This window comes from Hemibagrus wyckioides, linkage group LG18 (assembly GCF_019097595.1).
Source record: "Hemibagrus wyckioides isolate EC202008001 linkage group LG18, SWU_Hwy_1.0, whole genome shotgun sequence".
Classification (NCBI taxonomy): Eukaryota; Metazoa; Chordata; class Actinopteri; order Siluriformes; family Bagridae; genus Hemibagrus; species Hemibagrus wyckioides.
In genome coordinates this window covers 14,012,143-14,029,293 of record NC_080727.1, presented here as the reverse complement: position 1 = coordinate 14,029,293, position 17,151 = coordinate 14,012,143, and the positions used below count along the sequence as shown (strand labels likewise).

General features: G+C 36.7%; 1 protein-coding gene across 3 annotated transcripts; it reads right to left on the bottom strand.

Moving 5' to 3' along the window:
- Positions 1–177: 177 nt before the first annotated feature.
- On the bottom strand, positions 178–16,910 carry dub (duboraya). Of its 3 annotated transcripts, none has more exons than XM_058415444.1 (7): positions 16,774–16,839; positions 4,606–4,680; positions 3,601–3,678; positions 2,394–2,459; positions 1,481–1,675; positions 903–1,383; positions 178–822 (listed from the first exon to the last, which is right to left on the bottom strand). In XM_058415444.1, exons 1-7 carry the CDS (start codon positions 16,777–16,779, stop codon positions 815–817), a joined length of 909 nt encoding a protein of 302 aa, XP_058271427.1. In that variant the 5' UTR covers positions 16,780–16,839; the 3' UTR covers positions 178–814. The 3 variants fall into 3 exon arrangements, with proteins under 3 accessions (XP_058271427.1, XP_058271428.1, XP_058271426.1); XM_058415443.1 differs by having other exon boundaries at positions 181–822; positions 4,606–4,683; positions 16,774–16,910; XM_058415445.1 differs by lacking the exon at positions 4,606–4,680 and having other exon boundaries at positions 16,774–16,846.
- Positions 16,911–17,151: the final 241 nt, after the last annotated feature.

Sequence of the window (17,151 nt, the reverse complement as noted above, 5' to 3'; positions counted from 1 at the left end):
GCATGATACCACTTTCCTAATGTTACCTACTACAGGAAGAAGTAAAGAAGTACACAACAATCAATATGACTTTTATTTATTCACATACTTTAAAAAAATTATTCCAATTCTTTTTTTTTTTTTAAATAAATGAACATATTTTCAGTGTACTATTATTAAATAGCTGTATGGTAACTGATTTTGATTCATTTAACGCAGAACTCAATGTGGAAAGGTATATTTTCGGTGACAGAGATATTGTGAAATCTTTAGATACACAAAATCCTACACACATTTTTGGGACATGAGGACAACACTTTTTCAAGATTTTTCACTCTAGGGTGTCATTAAAATAAAAAATAAAAATGCTTTCTTTCTTTATCTTTGATTTAAACCTTTATTATAAACATAATACTTGACTGTGTATCTGGCAACACATTATACACTTGCTCTAAATCCCAGTGTTTTGCATTTTAAATTAAAAAAAACATGTTCTTGTCAACATCCATCCATCTTTTTACTACAACGTTAAACTTTAGTGCCATATATATACAAAATACTGAATCTGAAAAAAATCCTCCATCACAAAAAAAAAGATTTTAGCAAAACTGTACAAGAAAAAAAATGGTTTTCTTTCTGATTAACTTGCACTAATGTACACAAAGAAAAAAAAAATACTAAAAAACTTTAACTGGTGCTAAAGTTTTGTTAGGAGGTTTGATTGAGGGCATTTGATTCACATTATTACCGGGCCTCTGCTTCAGCCTTGTTGTTCTCCCACATGGCTAGGATTTAGTGAACTGTCCCTTGAGTAGAATTCATATTTTCATTGCTTTTACATTCCTGTAATATAAGAGACAGACTATTTAGATAGATATCCAGAAATAAAGAAGCAGGAATTCTTATAACAAACACAGACTCACTGTTGTCTTCTTCTTCCTTTTTCACTTCCTCTGTTTTCTCCTCCTCTGTTGCTGTTACTGGTTCGCTCTGTGCCTCTACGGCTGTCTCCTCATCAGGTTCTTGTTTTGTGGCCTCTTCTTTACTGCTCTCTAACTCAGGCTGCTCAGTCTTCTTCTCCTCTTCTACTGTCTCCTCTTTCTCAGCCAACACGACACACTCCCTGCTCTCTTCTCCTCCTGCTGAAGCTACGGGCTGCTGCTCTGAATCTGCTAAAGCTTCATGTTGCACTTGATCTTGCTGTTGCTGAGATGTAGCAGATGCAGAGTCGGCACCGTCAGTCTCCTCTTTTTTTTCGAACACGTCGTTCTCCTTTCCGTCTGGAGTTGTCGGACCAGAGACAGGCGTGGTGGCATTTTCCTCTTCAGTCCCACCTTCGTCCCCGCTGGACTTCCTGAGTCGGCGAGATGGAGGACGGCGTTTGATAGAATGACGAGCACGACCCTGTGTGCATATCCAGAGCAACAGATACATTTTAAAAGCTCCAAATATAAAATCTCTAAAATTGTTTTTAATTAAACACCAAGATGTAGTTTTTAACCTTGTTGATGTTTGGAAGGGTGAGACTTTCTGCAGGGGCCTCGAAGCTAGCTGGGCTCTCTAACTGGCTCAGTTTGGGTGCTGAGGAGGGGCTGACCGGGCTACAGGGTGACTGAGGTGGAAAAAATGGCAGCTGTGGTTTCCCAGCTCCTGGACTCAACGGGGAAGGCAGGAGGGCCGTTGGTGAAAGAGTTGCCTGTGAGAAACATCAAATCAAAAAATCTAACTTACACAATTATACCACAAGTGTAATCAATCAAATTTTTCTTGTTTAATGTCAATGTTCTCTTCTCTAGAGCTTCTAGGATCTTTGGAGTCTCAGTTTTTGATGCAGTCCTTGAATTGAGGTACATTTGATAGGGTACACAGAATTTGGTGTTAGAGTTTACCATGGCCACAGTGTCTAACCCTTGATCCTATCAGCTTTGTCTATTCTATTGTCTATTCTGGAGTGACACAGCTCAAGTTACAGTATGTGCTTCTTCACTGTCCTTATGCATTAAGACAAGGATTTGAACCTGATGCTGTCAGGGTGATGCCACTGAAGTGAACAATTTTGATTTCAGTTATTTGGTTGGTTAAGAGTGGACTCAGAACCGGCCACTGAATCGGCCAGTATGCCAGTCTAGCCATTGCAATTTTGCCCTTGTCAAAGTCTCTCAGATCCTTACACTAACCCATTTTTCATGCTTCCAACACATCAACCTCGAGAACTGAATTATGTGAAAACAACCAGACCAATGGGGGGGATTTGTATACATTATTTCAAAGAACATCTGTCTTTGCAGGTGCTATATACATATCTTGCCACTAGAGTGTGTGTGTGTGTGTGTGTGTGTGTTGTGGAGGATGGTATGATAGAGTGCTGTATTTGGTGAACACGTTAAGATGCTTTGTGGTAAACACACACCCACCTGTAGTTTCTCAATGAGGGCAGAGTTTCGATTCTTTCTCGGTGGCTGGGAACCAACTTCTGCTTTCTATTATTTAAAAAAATATATAATGCATTTAATGTATCATATCAATAACCCTAAGATGATATGGCTGTATGCAAAATGTAAAGCTGCATCATGTCAGAAGAATAGAAGATGAAGAAGTACGAATGCACAAAACAACGGTTCCATTTAGCATTCTAAAGTTTGTCTCTTAAACGTGCTTCAGCAGTGCTGTTGAACTCGGACCTGTCAGAAGATGTTGATTAATTTCCTACAACAACAGCTTTGCAAGGTTTATATTAACATACTCATTCAGATATGTAATTGTTTCTATAGTAACAGCTCATTCACAGGGACTAGTGGATAGATAGATAGATAGATAGATAGATAGACAGACAGACAGACAGACAGACAGACAGACAGACAGATAGATAGATAGATAGATAGATAGATAGATAGATAGATAGATAGATAGATAGATAGATAGATAGATAGATAGATAGATGGATAGATGGATGAATGAATGGCACAATGAAATGCTGTTTAGCATCTACGTTCAGCATCTACCACAAGTGCAAATAGTAGAAATTGTGCTAGCATGAAGTAGTATCTACTAGTAGTAGTAGTGGTATGGTCAGTGGTCAAGATAATCCAAGCTTAATAGTCCAATAAACAGACCAAACCATATTATTATTTAACAAAAAGAGCAATTTATCAGGAGAGAGGACTGCTTTCCGATTTCTCTCTCTGCTTTCTGATTTTGTCTTATTAAAAAAAAAAATTAAAGGCATATAAAGGAATGAGCTGTGATAACAAGAACTAACTTGTTATGGGGCTTCCACAGCATTAAACATCACCATAAATGGATAAATATCTGTATGCTGTGTTGTTCTTTGTTAAATAAAAATGCAGGCAACCCTCCATGCTGTTAAAAATGAAAATGATTGTCTTTGGGTGGTAACAGTAACGCCACTCCGCCCTTGCTGATTACTTTCCTATAACAGCACAACTTCAAATGATTTATAAATTGCATAACCCTACAGGAGAGGGTTTTACTTTCAGAAAAAATATCCAAGTACAACCGACCACATTAATTATGTAGATACAGAAAATCGCTTATTAGAGAAAACACATGCAGATGTGTTCTTGCAAGACGGTTTTTCTCATGCTTCTCGTCTCATCTCACCTCGTCCTGCCCCTTATCCACATCATTATTGACCAGAAGTGGCAGTGTGCGTGGAGGTCTCCTCCGTACAGGCTTGTTCTGAAACACAAAGCAAACACAAGATATTAAAATACCCTGTTTCTCTCAGGTCTGGATCTGAGGCAACATGGCTGGTAAAAAGTGTTTGACAATAAAAGGAAAATTAGGTATAACTTTACCTAAGAATCATTTATCACCCTATTGGAATACAGACAGGTATTGGAGAAAGCACCACAAATTAAAGAAAAAAATGAAATACAAAGAATGCCAGAGTGATGTGTCTGTTACGAAATTCATTATGATTGATTGAGAGATGGATGAGAAAAGCAGTAAATCAGGAAAAAAGAAAGTATCGCTGGTGATAATAGCATTGAAAGTGAGAAACAGAGGCAGAAAAATAGTTTCATTCAAAGCTCCACTGCAGGGGGGGAAAAATAGCAAAGATCAGCAGCCTGATTCAAGATACTCAAAGTTCTTGAGGCCTGGAACCCCTTTACCTAAAAACAAAAAAAAATAATAATACAAAAAAATTATGCCATTTTCATTACATTTTTAGGTTAATCAAGTTTGGATTGAACCGATTCAATTCAAGAGACTAGTTGTTTATTTATTTTTACCAATTTTTTTTTTGGACATAAAGAACCAGTTACACTGCTTTATTATGCAAATTAAATACAAATAAATCAAATATTTAAGGTCATTTTTTTCTGTTTTAAACATTTGCAAGTGAAGATTCCAAAACGACAGTTCTGATGTTTGTTGTGAGTTCCTGAGCTTTAAATAAATCCTATTCTATTCCGGTGACCAGTGAATTAGAAACAACTAATAATAGACTAATAGTCTAATGGAAGGGTAGGCTGATGGAGGAACTGAGAGAGGCTGTTTAAGCAGATAGCGGAGTGAAAACGTAAGCGCAAGGAAGGAAGACACGCAGTCTGCATGAGGAAGGATGGAGAGACTGATCAGTTACAGTTTGGGAAGCCTCACCGCTTCATCTTCTGAACGATGGGGAGTCTGACATGAAAACTTTCCAGCCAGCTCAGCCACAGAGACTCTCGACCCCTTCTGAAATACATCAGTGTTATTGGAGTTTAAAGCATGCACACAACAACACCAGCTGAAATGGGAAGAAAAGGAACTTAAACTTTTTACACTGGTTTATGTGTGCGTGTGCATGTGTGTGTGTGTGTGTGTGTGTGTGTGTGTGTGTCACACATCGTTTCAGACATCTGGCAGGAAGACAGAAATAGTCTTAACCCCCTTGAGCGCTTTATTAAAATGTTAAAACCTGTAAATGACAGAAAGAACCAGGCAAACCAAATTCCTGGTGTCAGTCATGAGACGATAAAATACGTGTGTAGTTTTCACCATTCTATAATGGATAAAATAAAACAATAAATAAGTATGTAAATAAGTTAGTGAATAAGTACGTAGATAGATATTTTTTAGACTCCTATAGTGCAAACTTGCAAATTAAATCAAATGTGCAAAATAACACATCCAGAGAGCAAGTATTACTGTACAAGTTTCAGTCAGATAAACAAAATTGCCTAGGCTTTTATAATGAGGTGTTTAATTGAGATGGTCTGGGAATTCTAAAAAAATATATGTCTTAAAATAACGGCAAGAATATCACAAATTGTGATATTCTTGTCGTTATATTGTTTTCTACTCCTACTTCACACACAACTATTCTTTTTAAATCACCCACAATATGCCCAAATTTTACATGAATTTCTCCCACAATTTAGCAAATTGTTTGGAATCTTAGTAAATCAGGTACTAAATATATTTTTCTTTTTTCAGATTTCACTAAAGCTGGGCAAACTTGCAGTCAATAATATAAAGCTACTTATAAATGAATTGAATATAGGACACATATATAGGAAAATATAGGAACATGCACATTTTGCTCATTATAATATAACAAGAGAAAATAAAATAACAAGCACAAACACCTTGCCCATTATCTGCACTACTACAAGCAATTAAGATATACACATCAGTTTGATGAGGAATGGTCTACATTGGCAAACTGGAGTTTTCTGGTTAGTCAGATTTTGTTATCAGACATCTAATTCACTGAAAGAACAAAGAATTGTGATTCAGAAACGCTCCAAAGACAACAGCTAGGTCACATGATGCTTAAACACCATCCAAAAATCTTTATGTATACTTAAAAATACACTTATGTGATTTCTTGCCAGAGACGACATTATGATACGCTGCCACATGCCTTGCACAGATCAGAAAACAGGAAACCACGATAAGCTGTGCTGAGTGTTGGCTCAAGCGGTTGAAAAAAAAAAAAAAAATTCAGAAAGAATGCTGTGGAATCCTAAAGTGAGCTTGTGTTCAATATTATTGTTTAAACATGTACTCAGTGATACACAGTACTAAAATGAGGAACATGTCGGTTGTTGTCATGTGCTGCTCTTCATGCTGGGTTTAATATTTATGATGATTTATGATGCTTTTTAAACAGCATTCCTAACTGAGAGTATTAGTGTGGCTGACGAGTATACAGAGCAAGTATCAGTACGCATGGTCATTAAAATGAGTGCAAGATGCCATGCAATGCTCTGCAAGCAATGTGTTAGACCATGGGGTGTCTCATTTCTACTTTCTCTCATTTCTACTCTTACATGCGTTCCCTTTCACTACATTTGCATCAGAACCACAGTATGCGCACACGCAACAGCTTGAGCGTTTGCTGTTTGTGTTTGATCTGAGATAGATAATCACGTCAACAGTATCATAATACGAGACCATCCTGTGAAGCCTCCAGAACATGCTGAAAGAAAAGTTTCCTGGGCTAGATTTTGTATCTTCAGTTAAATCTGTAGGCTCAGTCTGGGAGGTTATAGGATTTTGGTAACAAAATTACTATTAATTAAATGTGAATTTTAATAACAGAGGTTTTGAATTTGCAGTGATTTGCAAATGACGATTGCATGATTTGCAACCAAAAGTAAGAAATGTCCATGAATTGTTTTGACCATTGTGACACAGTGAGTTTCTTGGAGAAAAATATAATCATTGGACAGAATTGGGTCACAGAATTACAAAGTTTTTCCATAATTTTGTTTGAAGCAGTTATGTGATATGTGGTTAGCTGTCTGTAGCGTCTGTCAAAAAAGTAGATGGATAAAAACATACTAGACTCTACGTTGAAAGCTGTGACTAGCTGCCATTGGTTCTGTGCTGGATTTTACCAGATGCAGTTGCAATGGGCATGACCTTTGGTCTTTAAAATCCCAGCTCAGACATCCCAGCTCATTCTGGGCTCTATGGCTAGTCATTGGTGGTATCAGTATTAGAGTTGACAGGAAACCTGTCTTTGCTAAGAGTTTAAAAGAGCTCTGGAGAGAGATGGTATCATGTCTGGAGGGTTCTGTTTACTTCACTATATCTGTTCCTGTCAGTCAGCACCTCATGTACTGCTGTGCAGATTTTCCTGGACCAGGATGTCAGGAGCAGCCAGCAAGAGGGAAAAGGAATGAGTATAAAATCTGAGCATGACCCAACATCTCTGATCTCTGCTCTCACAATCTGTCAGAGTTCTGACCTCATTTAAGCTAAACAAATATATTTCCATTTGTCTTTCTGTTTTTATTTAGGCAACAGTTAAAGACTGAGCTCCTGTCATCATACCAAATCTCTCCAAACTTGAATTAGAGAGAATTTAACCATATTACACATGTTTTTTTCCCTCTGAAACATCTGTCTAGGTGTATGCTAGTTTAGTGTTTGTCCTATTCTCATTCGATGCTCTTTTATTTCCTGAGCTGAAGCCTTTACTACAGTCCTTGTCAGGTCTGAAAGTACCAACATTAGACTTTAACTTCACACTTAATTACATTCACTTAATCACTAGTTGTTGTTTATCTGACTACTTCTGCTAATTTCAGCTTATGTTAATTATAAGGAAATTTTGTTTGTAGCACCAAGCCAACTGCAGCGTAACATCCCACATAGGTTTGATACATACTGTAGTTCTAGTTTTACAGTGAATCTATAATTATATTTATATTGCTACAGATTTCTCACCTCTGATAGCATGTCTCATAGTTGCATATCAGTTAGCATACTTCACGTAGCTGTGATTTTCTGTGATTGATGTTACGCTCAGGTACTAGGTGCTTGTCAGAGATTTTTTTTTAGCTTAGCTTTAGGTTATTACAGCATGTGATTTTACTTCATGTGTCAGCCGAAATTGGTAAACCGCAATAAAAGCATGCATACCAGAATACGACAATTAATATATTGCAAACTCCAAAAAGATGCAACCGAAAATATTTAGATCTTACACAAGCAAAAGACTGGTTACAGCATCTGGTTACAGCATCCGTCACACCATCGACCTGTGTGAATCGATCGAATGTGGTTTTGTGTGCATCATGAATGTGCTAGGACTCATTGCTGCTGACCAGATTGTTACTTTGTGTATACAATCATAAGGACACACAAAAATAATGATTAACATACACTGTATAATCTTCTACAATCACTTTTACAGCAGCAATAGAAACCTCACGGTAAAGGTAAATTCTGAGACTTGATTTAAGTGTCACATCAAGCAGTAATTATTATTATTATTATTAGTAGTAGTAGTAGTAGTAGTAGTAGCATTATTATTAGTATTATTGCCACACATACATTACAGCACATACATTTACATATCCCAGCTTTGAAGGTTGAGGTCAGAGAACAGGAGCAGGGTTAAGGGCCTTGTTTATGGACCCAAACATGAAAAAGAAGGTTCAAATAGCACAACACGAGTATTTTTTAAGCTGTCAGCATTAAGCAGCAATCTTGTCTTTTTACACATTACATTACTTCATGCAGCCCAAATAAATAGTGGCTATTTATAACAGCAGCAACTGGAACAACAATGAATCTTCCACCTCAGTAAGTTTCTGTTCAATTTCACTCTTTTGCTCCATTGACAAACTAAAAATAATTCAGAAAAATTCTATGTTCATATAATTGCTTGTTTCTAAGAGAGAAATAAAAACTGTGGATCATGTGCAAGGACCTGAACTAATCTGATACTAATCTATTGATTAATAGCCCAAAGTATTAATTACAGAGCAACCACTAATGTCAGATACCAATATGACTTGGCTGTGTAATTGCATTATAATATATAGCTAAAGAAGCAAAGATCTTGTTTGATCATATCCATTGCATATAAGCAAAATGGAATTCATTTACTTCAAATGTTCTCTGTACGCACTAAAATATCATGTTTCAAAAACTGAGGGGTTATAGTGCAGACTGTCCTGATCTGCCTGGTTTGACTAACAGAGCAGTTAGCTTCAGGCATTCCTCTCTATGGCAGGGTGTGGACCCTCTCCCCTGAGAACAAGTGGACGGGTTTGCAGTGTGTATGAGGGTGTTGCTTCTGCTGCTTATCTCTCAGTGTGTTCTAATATTACCCATTCTGTTTCAAATGACCTGTGTAGATTATATCAGTCTGGAGCACACCACTGTTTAACCTTCACAGACACAAACTGTACCCTCGTGCTTCAGGAGCCTTCTGCAGAACAAAAGCAGAACTAAACAGAAACTTCATCGTAGCAACAGGGAGAGAATCATCATAACAAAGTAGACAATCTAGTATACTGCAAACACCAGCACTTGTGTTTAACTACCCATTAGAACCCATTGGTTGCTGAAATGAAGTGTAATCATGACACAAGGGTACGTAGGACTCTGATAGCTCTTTTCTATTTCCAGTAAATGAGCTACTTTTACAACTTCACACATAGATGCACTACTACACACTGGAACATCGTCATAAACAACAATTACACAATGTATAAGATACATTACAGCTTGTTCTGAGCTCAAGACGTTTTTTTAGTATCAACTTACAGTGAAGCTTATTTACTCTAGTGGCGGAGTATTTCAGACATTTTGACAGCCGGTATCTGATTCCAAACTGAACTTATTTGACTTATGTCCATTTCAGTAAGGCATGTAACTCTCCAGCAACTTGATATTCACTGTGTCAAGACATCACACTTAAGTAGCGAAGTCTTTAAGCATCTTTATGCAGCCTGACTTATCTTACCAAAAACACTGGGTCCATGAACATCATTTGCAGTGATTTGCAAATGACGATTTGCATGATTTGCAACCAAAAGTAAGAAATGTCCATGAATTGTTTTGACCATTGTGACACAGTGAGTTTCTTGGAGGAAAATATAATCATTGGACAGAATTGGGAAAAGTTTTTCCATAGTTTTGTTTGAAGCAGTTATGTGATATGTGATTAGCTGTCTGTAGCGTCTGTCAAAAAAGTAGACAGATAAAAACATACTAGACTCTACGTTGAAAGCTGTGACTAGCTGCCATTGGTTCTGTGCTGGATTTTACCAGATGCAGTTGCAATGGGCAGATTTGACTTATGGAAGTATGATTTCCTTTCTTTAAGGACCAGTATTGCCTGGCTGTCGGCTCATTGCTAGAACCTTCTCTGAGATTCTTTTATCTAGGTGTGACCTCATGCTTTGGCTCAGGTTGTTATAGGTGGCTGTTGGGTCGGAAAACTAGTGCCTTCTCTAAAGTATGCAGTGTGAGTCAGTGGTACAAATGCCTCATGCCTGTATTTCACCCTGCACTCGTCATGACCTTATCACCACTTGTGTAAAGAAATTGTAATACTTGATAATAATAATAATAAAAGAAACTACAACAGAACTTTGGATTTCTTATTTCTTACAAATTACAGATTTTTGAATGACTTAGTATACACGCTATTGAGCTTAAGCACATGTGTATATCATTTCTTTATAAATTATATACACCACAGTGATCTTGAATTCTCAATTCTGATTCGTTGCTAGTTCTGGCCGCAAGATTTATATCAGTATGCTCGTTCTAATTTGTTATCGTGGCCACTCCACATAAATCATTAGCATTTGTAAACGGTCTCAAGTGTCAACGCTGACGAACAGTCAGCGACACTGCGGTAACTTTACAGATCTCTGTGCACTAGAACATCTAGAACATCTAGATTCCCCTCATGTCATCTCCAGCTTAAACAGCTAGCACAGGAATTATTACCTTTGTTCTGTAATTCATTCTCCATCTCTAATTACTGCCTCTTTCTCAAGTACCATGTAAATACATATGCATATATCTTTATTTATACAGCTGTAAATAGAGTGTATAATGCACAAATCTGCACATAAATCCTCTGTTCCAGACTCATACACATTATTTATTAAGTCTCACTATTTAAGTGTTTTCTGTTCTCAAGCAAGATAGGTATATATGTATGTATGTATGTATGTATGTATGCATGTATGTACCATGAGCACCTTAAAAAAACCTTTTGGCGAATAAAGCTGATTCTGATTCTGATTTACGCTTCCTTACCGAGGATAATATTGAGGATGGGGAGCGTGGCAGATTCTAAGTAACATGGCAAGCTGCATTTTTCTGTCTTGTTAAATAGTCTGGTATGGACATGGCTGTAAATATACTGTTTTAAGATGATGATTTGTTTTGTGGATGTTCCACAACATTTAATGTAATGTGCTGTTCTATAATTATTTGTTGGCAAAATGTTGTGGTATATTCAGGAATAACACATTTCCTGACATTTTGGAAAACAGTCAACTTCATGATGGTTACTGTAACTCCGCTTCACACTGGGCTGCAACACATCACCTGTTGTTTTTCTTATTTCCTATAATTGCATATATTTTACCCAAGCATCATAACAACTTTACTCTGATATGAGATACTGTACACAGTGTAACTGTTTAGGAAATGTGAAATACTGATCCATTATAAAAAATATTACAAGTTATTTTGTGAATATAGTACAGTACATAGTGCAGTAGAATGTTTTTTTCAGTGTCTGGGTGATTTTATCTTTTAGATAGTTGGTTTAAATGATCACTGTACTGTGTTTTCCAGACCTGGCAACCCTGGTGTCAGCAACAGTGAAATAACTGCCAGGCCATGCATCAACAACATGCAAAAGAGTTATTTAACAAGAATTTTGTAACTTCCTAATACAATTGTGTTGCTCAATTTGAAGCAACATCCCAAAAGGGCTGGGCCGGAATGTGCAATCATATTCACACTAACACCCAGTCTGCATGGCCTAAAAAAAGCTTTCTGTGAATATGCTCAGGTCAAATCTCAAGCTAATGGACTGGAGCTGTAATGCAATTAGTTATCACATGCCACTCTGCACAATACATACACGCTACTGGTGTTATAGAGATTCCTATTTTGTTCGTTATGGAAAATACATTCTACCAAATAAAACACACAAGAAATTTAGGCAAGTGATGGATTCATGGGAAACCCCTCTAGCTAGAAAAAAAGGATCTCCAACCAGCTGAAACACCATTTTAAAGCAGCGTCTTCTCTGTGGAAGTAACTCAAAATGGCATTTTGAGGAACAGAAATAAAAAAAATTGATGTAAAAAAAAAAATGGTTACGATATATTATTTCATCATCCATTACAAAACTTAAAAAGTTTTAGCATGCATAAATAAGTTTCACCAGCACACAGAGAACGGAAAAGAGCTTGTGAAAGTCGAGCCTGACTTCTGTTCCCGAAGGAAGGTTTGCTGCAACCACTTTTTGACTGCTTTTCTTTTTTAAATTGTAATCAGTCATGATCATGTCCCTTTCTGTTCTCTGTTTCGTGAGTGTCCATGTGTGTGTGTGTGTGTGCATGCCAGGGACAGCTGCTGAGGTGGGACTGACGATAACTCGGTCCTGCCAGAGTTTTCACATAGCTGACATGCAGGATGTAATGAACTCAAATAGCCTGGAAGGTGCAGACACACACACACACACACGCACATACACACACACACACACACACACACATGCACATACACGTACACACAGAGCCCCCTCACCTAGCACCAGCCCTTTAACATCAGCTCATGATGGGATTAGTTATAACAACACATAGTAATCATTGACTGCAGGATTTCCTTTACAGGATGTCCACCATATTGGAATCTTACACTGTAACACAAGCTTACCTCCCTCATATTGATTATTTTCTTTTAACACCACATCCTTATGTGGTGTATTCATCTTAACTAGAGCAACTTGCCAACAGCTGGACAGAAAGACGCAGTATAGCTACACTTCAGTGTGTCTCTGTGTGTTTGGTGTCACAACTCTAATGTTACTAACAAGTAACAAGTAACTCCATTAAACCTAAACCTAACCCTAACCCAGTCTACAGTTCTAGATTAGCATCATGCTAAATCCGCAAACAAGTCAAATCAAACCAAAATGTTATATAACCTCAAACAGCTGCACTTATGGGGTTACTGACACTGTACGACACTTTAAAATCACTTTCTTTTTTAGCATCTTGCTTGTTGTAACTTCATGCTAACATTAGTTGCGAGATCTTAATTTGTAGGTAGAATGTTAGAAGAGATCTGAATGATGATGAGCTGGTTTCGTTAGTTGATATTGCATGACAGACCAAGCTTTAATAATAATCTTGCACAAATGGTACTTGCATCTTTTCAGGGGACTATATGACTGCATGTAAGTGCGATATTGTTATAAATAAAAGCCGACAGGCATAGAGTTGATAACAGTCGTAGTTCCATTTTGAAGAGAAATGACTTTGTTGTTCTTCATACATGTTCATTTCAACTGTAAATCACACCTGAGGTAAATAAAATAACAATAATAATAATAAAAAAAAAAACACCTTTCACTTAAATGGAAGAGGATATGATTTGTGAAAAAGGGATATGCTTCAAGTTCCAGTTAACTTTACATCCCTGTCCTGTGATTTTGGTGTTTTCCCTCTGCTAACTCACTCCTTACACCTTTTTAAAGCTTACTAAAAAGGGTGCAGGTAAAACACCTCAGTGTTCAGTGCTGTGATACCTCCAGGACCAGGGTTGAGAAACACAGCTGTAGATGAATTAACCCTGTGAATATTGAAAGAGTGAGCTGATAGAAAACATGAAATTTACCTGTAAAATCCTGAAAACAAGAGCACAGAGCTGGGGTTATGTCTTTGTGGAAGACCTGATGTGGAGGAAATGCTTATTCCAGGTCACTCTTTTACACAAAATACTTATTGTAATGTATTTTTAGCAATTGCTTAGCATGAACTCACGCGCTATCACAAGCTAGCTAAATGACCAGCTGATAATATTTTATTTGATAAGCTAACAAGTTTGATATCCTAACACTTCTGCAAAGATTCGACAACATAATGCGTCTTAACATTCACAAACGACATACAGTACAGAAGGAACATTTATTTACCACAGAATTATTTCATTAAACAGTCTATGTACAAATCACGTTATTCCTTTGGGTAGAGTGTGTGATGATTTACACACCTGCTGTTTGCATGATGCTAAATCGGCAGCTACAAGCTTCCTGTACTTGATTGCAACATATATTGGCTGATGAATTACTATTATTAGGCTTAACTTTTTAAAAGTATAGAGCAGTTAAAATGGAACATGGTGGGGTTTTTGTGTGTGTGTGATTGCTAGTGTGTGTAATTCTCTTGTGGTGTCTCTAAACGAATAAACAGCCAGTAATGACATTAATGATGTAGCAGCACTGACGCTCGCAGTTGTATTACTCACACATGACACATTCAAGCCAATTAAACTGTTCACTTGAAGCAGCTGAATGGTAACAATGGCTCAGGCTTTGCTGTATTTTGTTTACATACTATAATTTACTCGTTTATATTATATATACACACAAAAGAGTATAGTGTTTGCATTATTTTCTGATGTGCTGCTCAAAAGATTAAGTAAAACCCACTATCTTACAGCATCAGCGGCACTTCAGAGCTCTTAAAGCCGCAGCCATATGCCAGTGGAACAAACCTGCAAGCACTAATTTACACACGTGACAGAGCTGACCTCACTTCATTTCTGATTTACATGAAAATCTGAGACGCTCAACATCTAATGATTGGCAAGTTATTACACCACAATATAATATTGGGTAACACTTTTTCTTTTTTAAACGATAATACAAAACGAGTCAGTTATTGTTGCGGCAGCCGTTGCATTATAGTTTCTGTAGTAGCAGCTTACGCAGGAAATTTTGAGGCAGACGCTCCATATTTATATTTACACACAATATATTTTACATATTTATACATTACGCATTTTTATACACAACACTCACAAAACGTTTACATTCTCTGTATACCTCAGTATGTGTCTATTCATATATTACTCAATATGTTTACATTCTGCTGCACTTCATATTCCATATTATTTGACATATTATTATTATGACGTATTATATTATTTTTATATCCCATCGACATTTTAATACCCTCTCATTACATGCAAATCCTTATGTTCAACTACTGTGTAATAATTTATTCATATCTATAGTAATAAATAGTATTTGCATGCTTATTTATATCTTACACATCACTTGCAATAATGGACTTATTTATTGCTACTGCCTTGACTGCAGTTGGTTTTATCTTATTTTTTCATTTGTTAAAATGGATGTATAGTTTGCACCACATTATATGTGAATTGCACAGTAAGGAATGCTCTGATTTCGCTGTACTCTATAGTGACAGTGAATCTTGAAACTTGAAAAAGGAGTCTCCAGTATCAGCAAAAGTAAAGCTACTGTATAACCTTAAGCTTCCAACTTAGGAAGGTCATCAGGATGAAGAGTTTTGCAGTTTCTCGGTAACATGAAAGTTTAAGTTTAATGTCTAATCAAGAGAAAGTAATTCTTTAGTATGTAAAAATAATTAGCTTGGTATAACCCGGAGCAAAATATTTTGCTACATGCTGTTGCTGGGGAAAATAATCAGGTTTTGAATGGTAGCAATAGCAAAATTCCACTTCACCACACCACCCTGTTGTTTATTTTTCTGGAACGGCATGGCCAGACATGATTTAATCCTCATTTACATTTTGGTAACACCACACACTTAAAATAAACACTGCACACATCAGTAATGCTGGTTATATGCTGTAAGGTTTCTAAATGCATTAGTTGAAACATTTTAAGTAAAAAACTCTCAGGCCTCAGAATCAAACCCATTATATAATAACCTTCTCATAATGAAATCAATATTTATCATTTGTGGCTTTATACGCCATAAATACAAATATGTTATGCATTATGGAGCAGGTGATCTCCCCACATTCCCTGAAAACAGCATGAATATCTATTAAAGCCAAGCCAAAGCCTGTTTACCAGCGGCCATCTCTGCTGGCATAAACCTCAAAATAGCCACAGGCTATTTAAAGTGACTGCTATTACCTGTTTGTTACTCTTTCACTTCAGCAGCCTTGCACATACCATAATAAATATTATGATCATATCTGTATTATTGTCCATTCTCACACATTCATGCTTACACCAGCATGACACATAAACCCGGCCATTTTGATTTTTTCAGCGGATGAGGTTACACCACTTCCTGTTGCAGTTAGCTAACTGCAATTTCAGCCATGCTTAAATTTAAGTGAAAAGTCAATTGTGGTTGGTCCTACAGCACAACACAAAAATGTGCCCATTGAAGGACCACTTTATTAATGTGGACTGAAATAATATAAATACATAGCATATAACAGCTTAATGGAACCTGTATTTTTGGAAAGAAGAGTTTAGAAATTATATAACAGAAAAGGAAGTGAAATTAGTCTGTGAAATCTGTCTGATTTTCACTACTTCTTACTTTCTTACTAAATTTCTGATATTACCATAATCTGCTATTACTTTTATCATTGGCCAATTTTTGCCATAATACAATGCAATACCAGTGTCATAATCTACTATTATGATTACATCTCATATATATATATATATATATATATATATATATATATATATATATATATATATATATATATATATATATATATATATATATATATATAGCATTGACAGATATTTACTTTTCCCAACTGTCTTTCTATTTTGTTGTTTTATATCTGGTGCCATTTGAACGCAACGTGATGCTGCCAATCCAGCTCTCATCATCATATTGCCTCACTTGACTTGACTTTAGCAAAGAAAACTCAAACAGTTTGTTTACACATAGTTCTTATCACATGAAGCTCTGCAGATGATCACTGAACTCAATTTAACGAACAAACCCCAAATTAAATCATGCTTTTGGTGCTTACCGCCATGTTTCCCTCCTGTGTTTGGAGAGCTCCCCTGAACACACTTGCTTCTCTCTAGTTTATCAACTAGCTGAAGTTAAAGCTGGAGCTCTCCTCTAACCCTCCACCCCAATGCCAGGGTTGCCAGATTGATGCTTATTGTTTCTAGATAAGACCTGGAGTAAAAACTTCCCTAACAATGAAGTCTCTCAATACCAATATGATGAGCTATCTTTACCTCGCACCCCTGCAACATTTCTTTATTAACCACTGCGATCTAACGTGATAGTAGTCAAGTGTGTAACAATCATGAAACTCCCAATCTGGCAACCCTGTACTCATACCAGCCCCCTCGTGTCTATGAGGAAGGCCTGAGTGGCTGTAGTGCAGTTATATTTA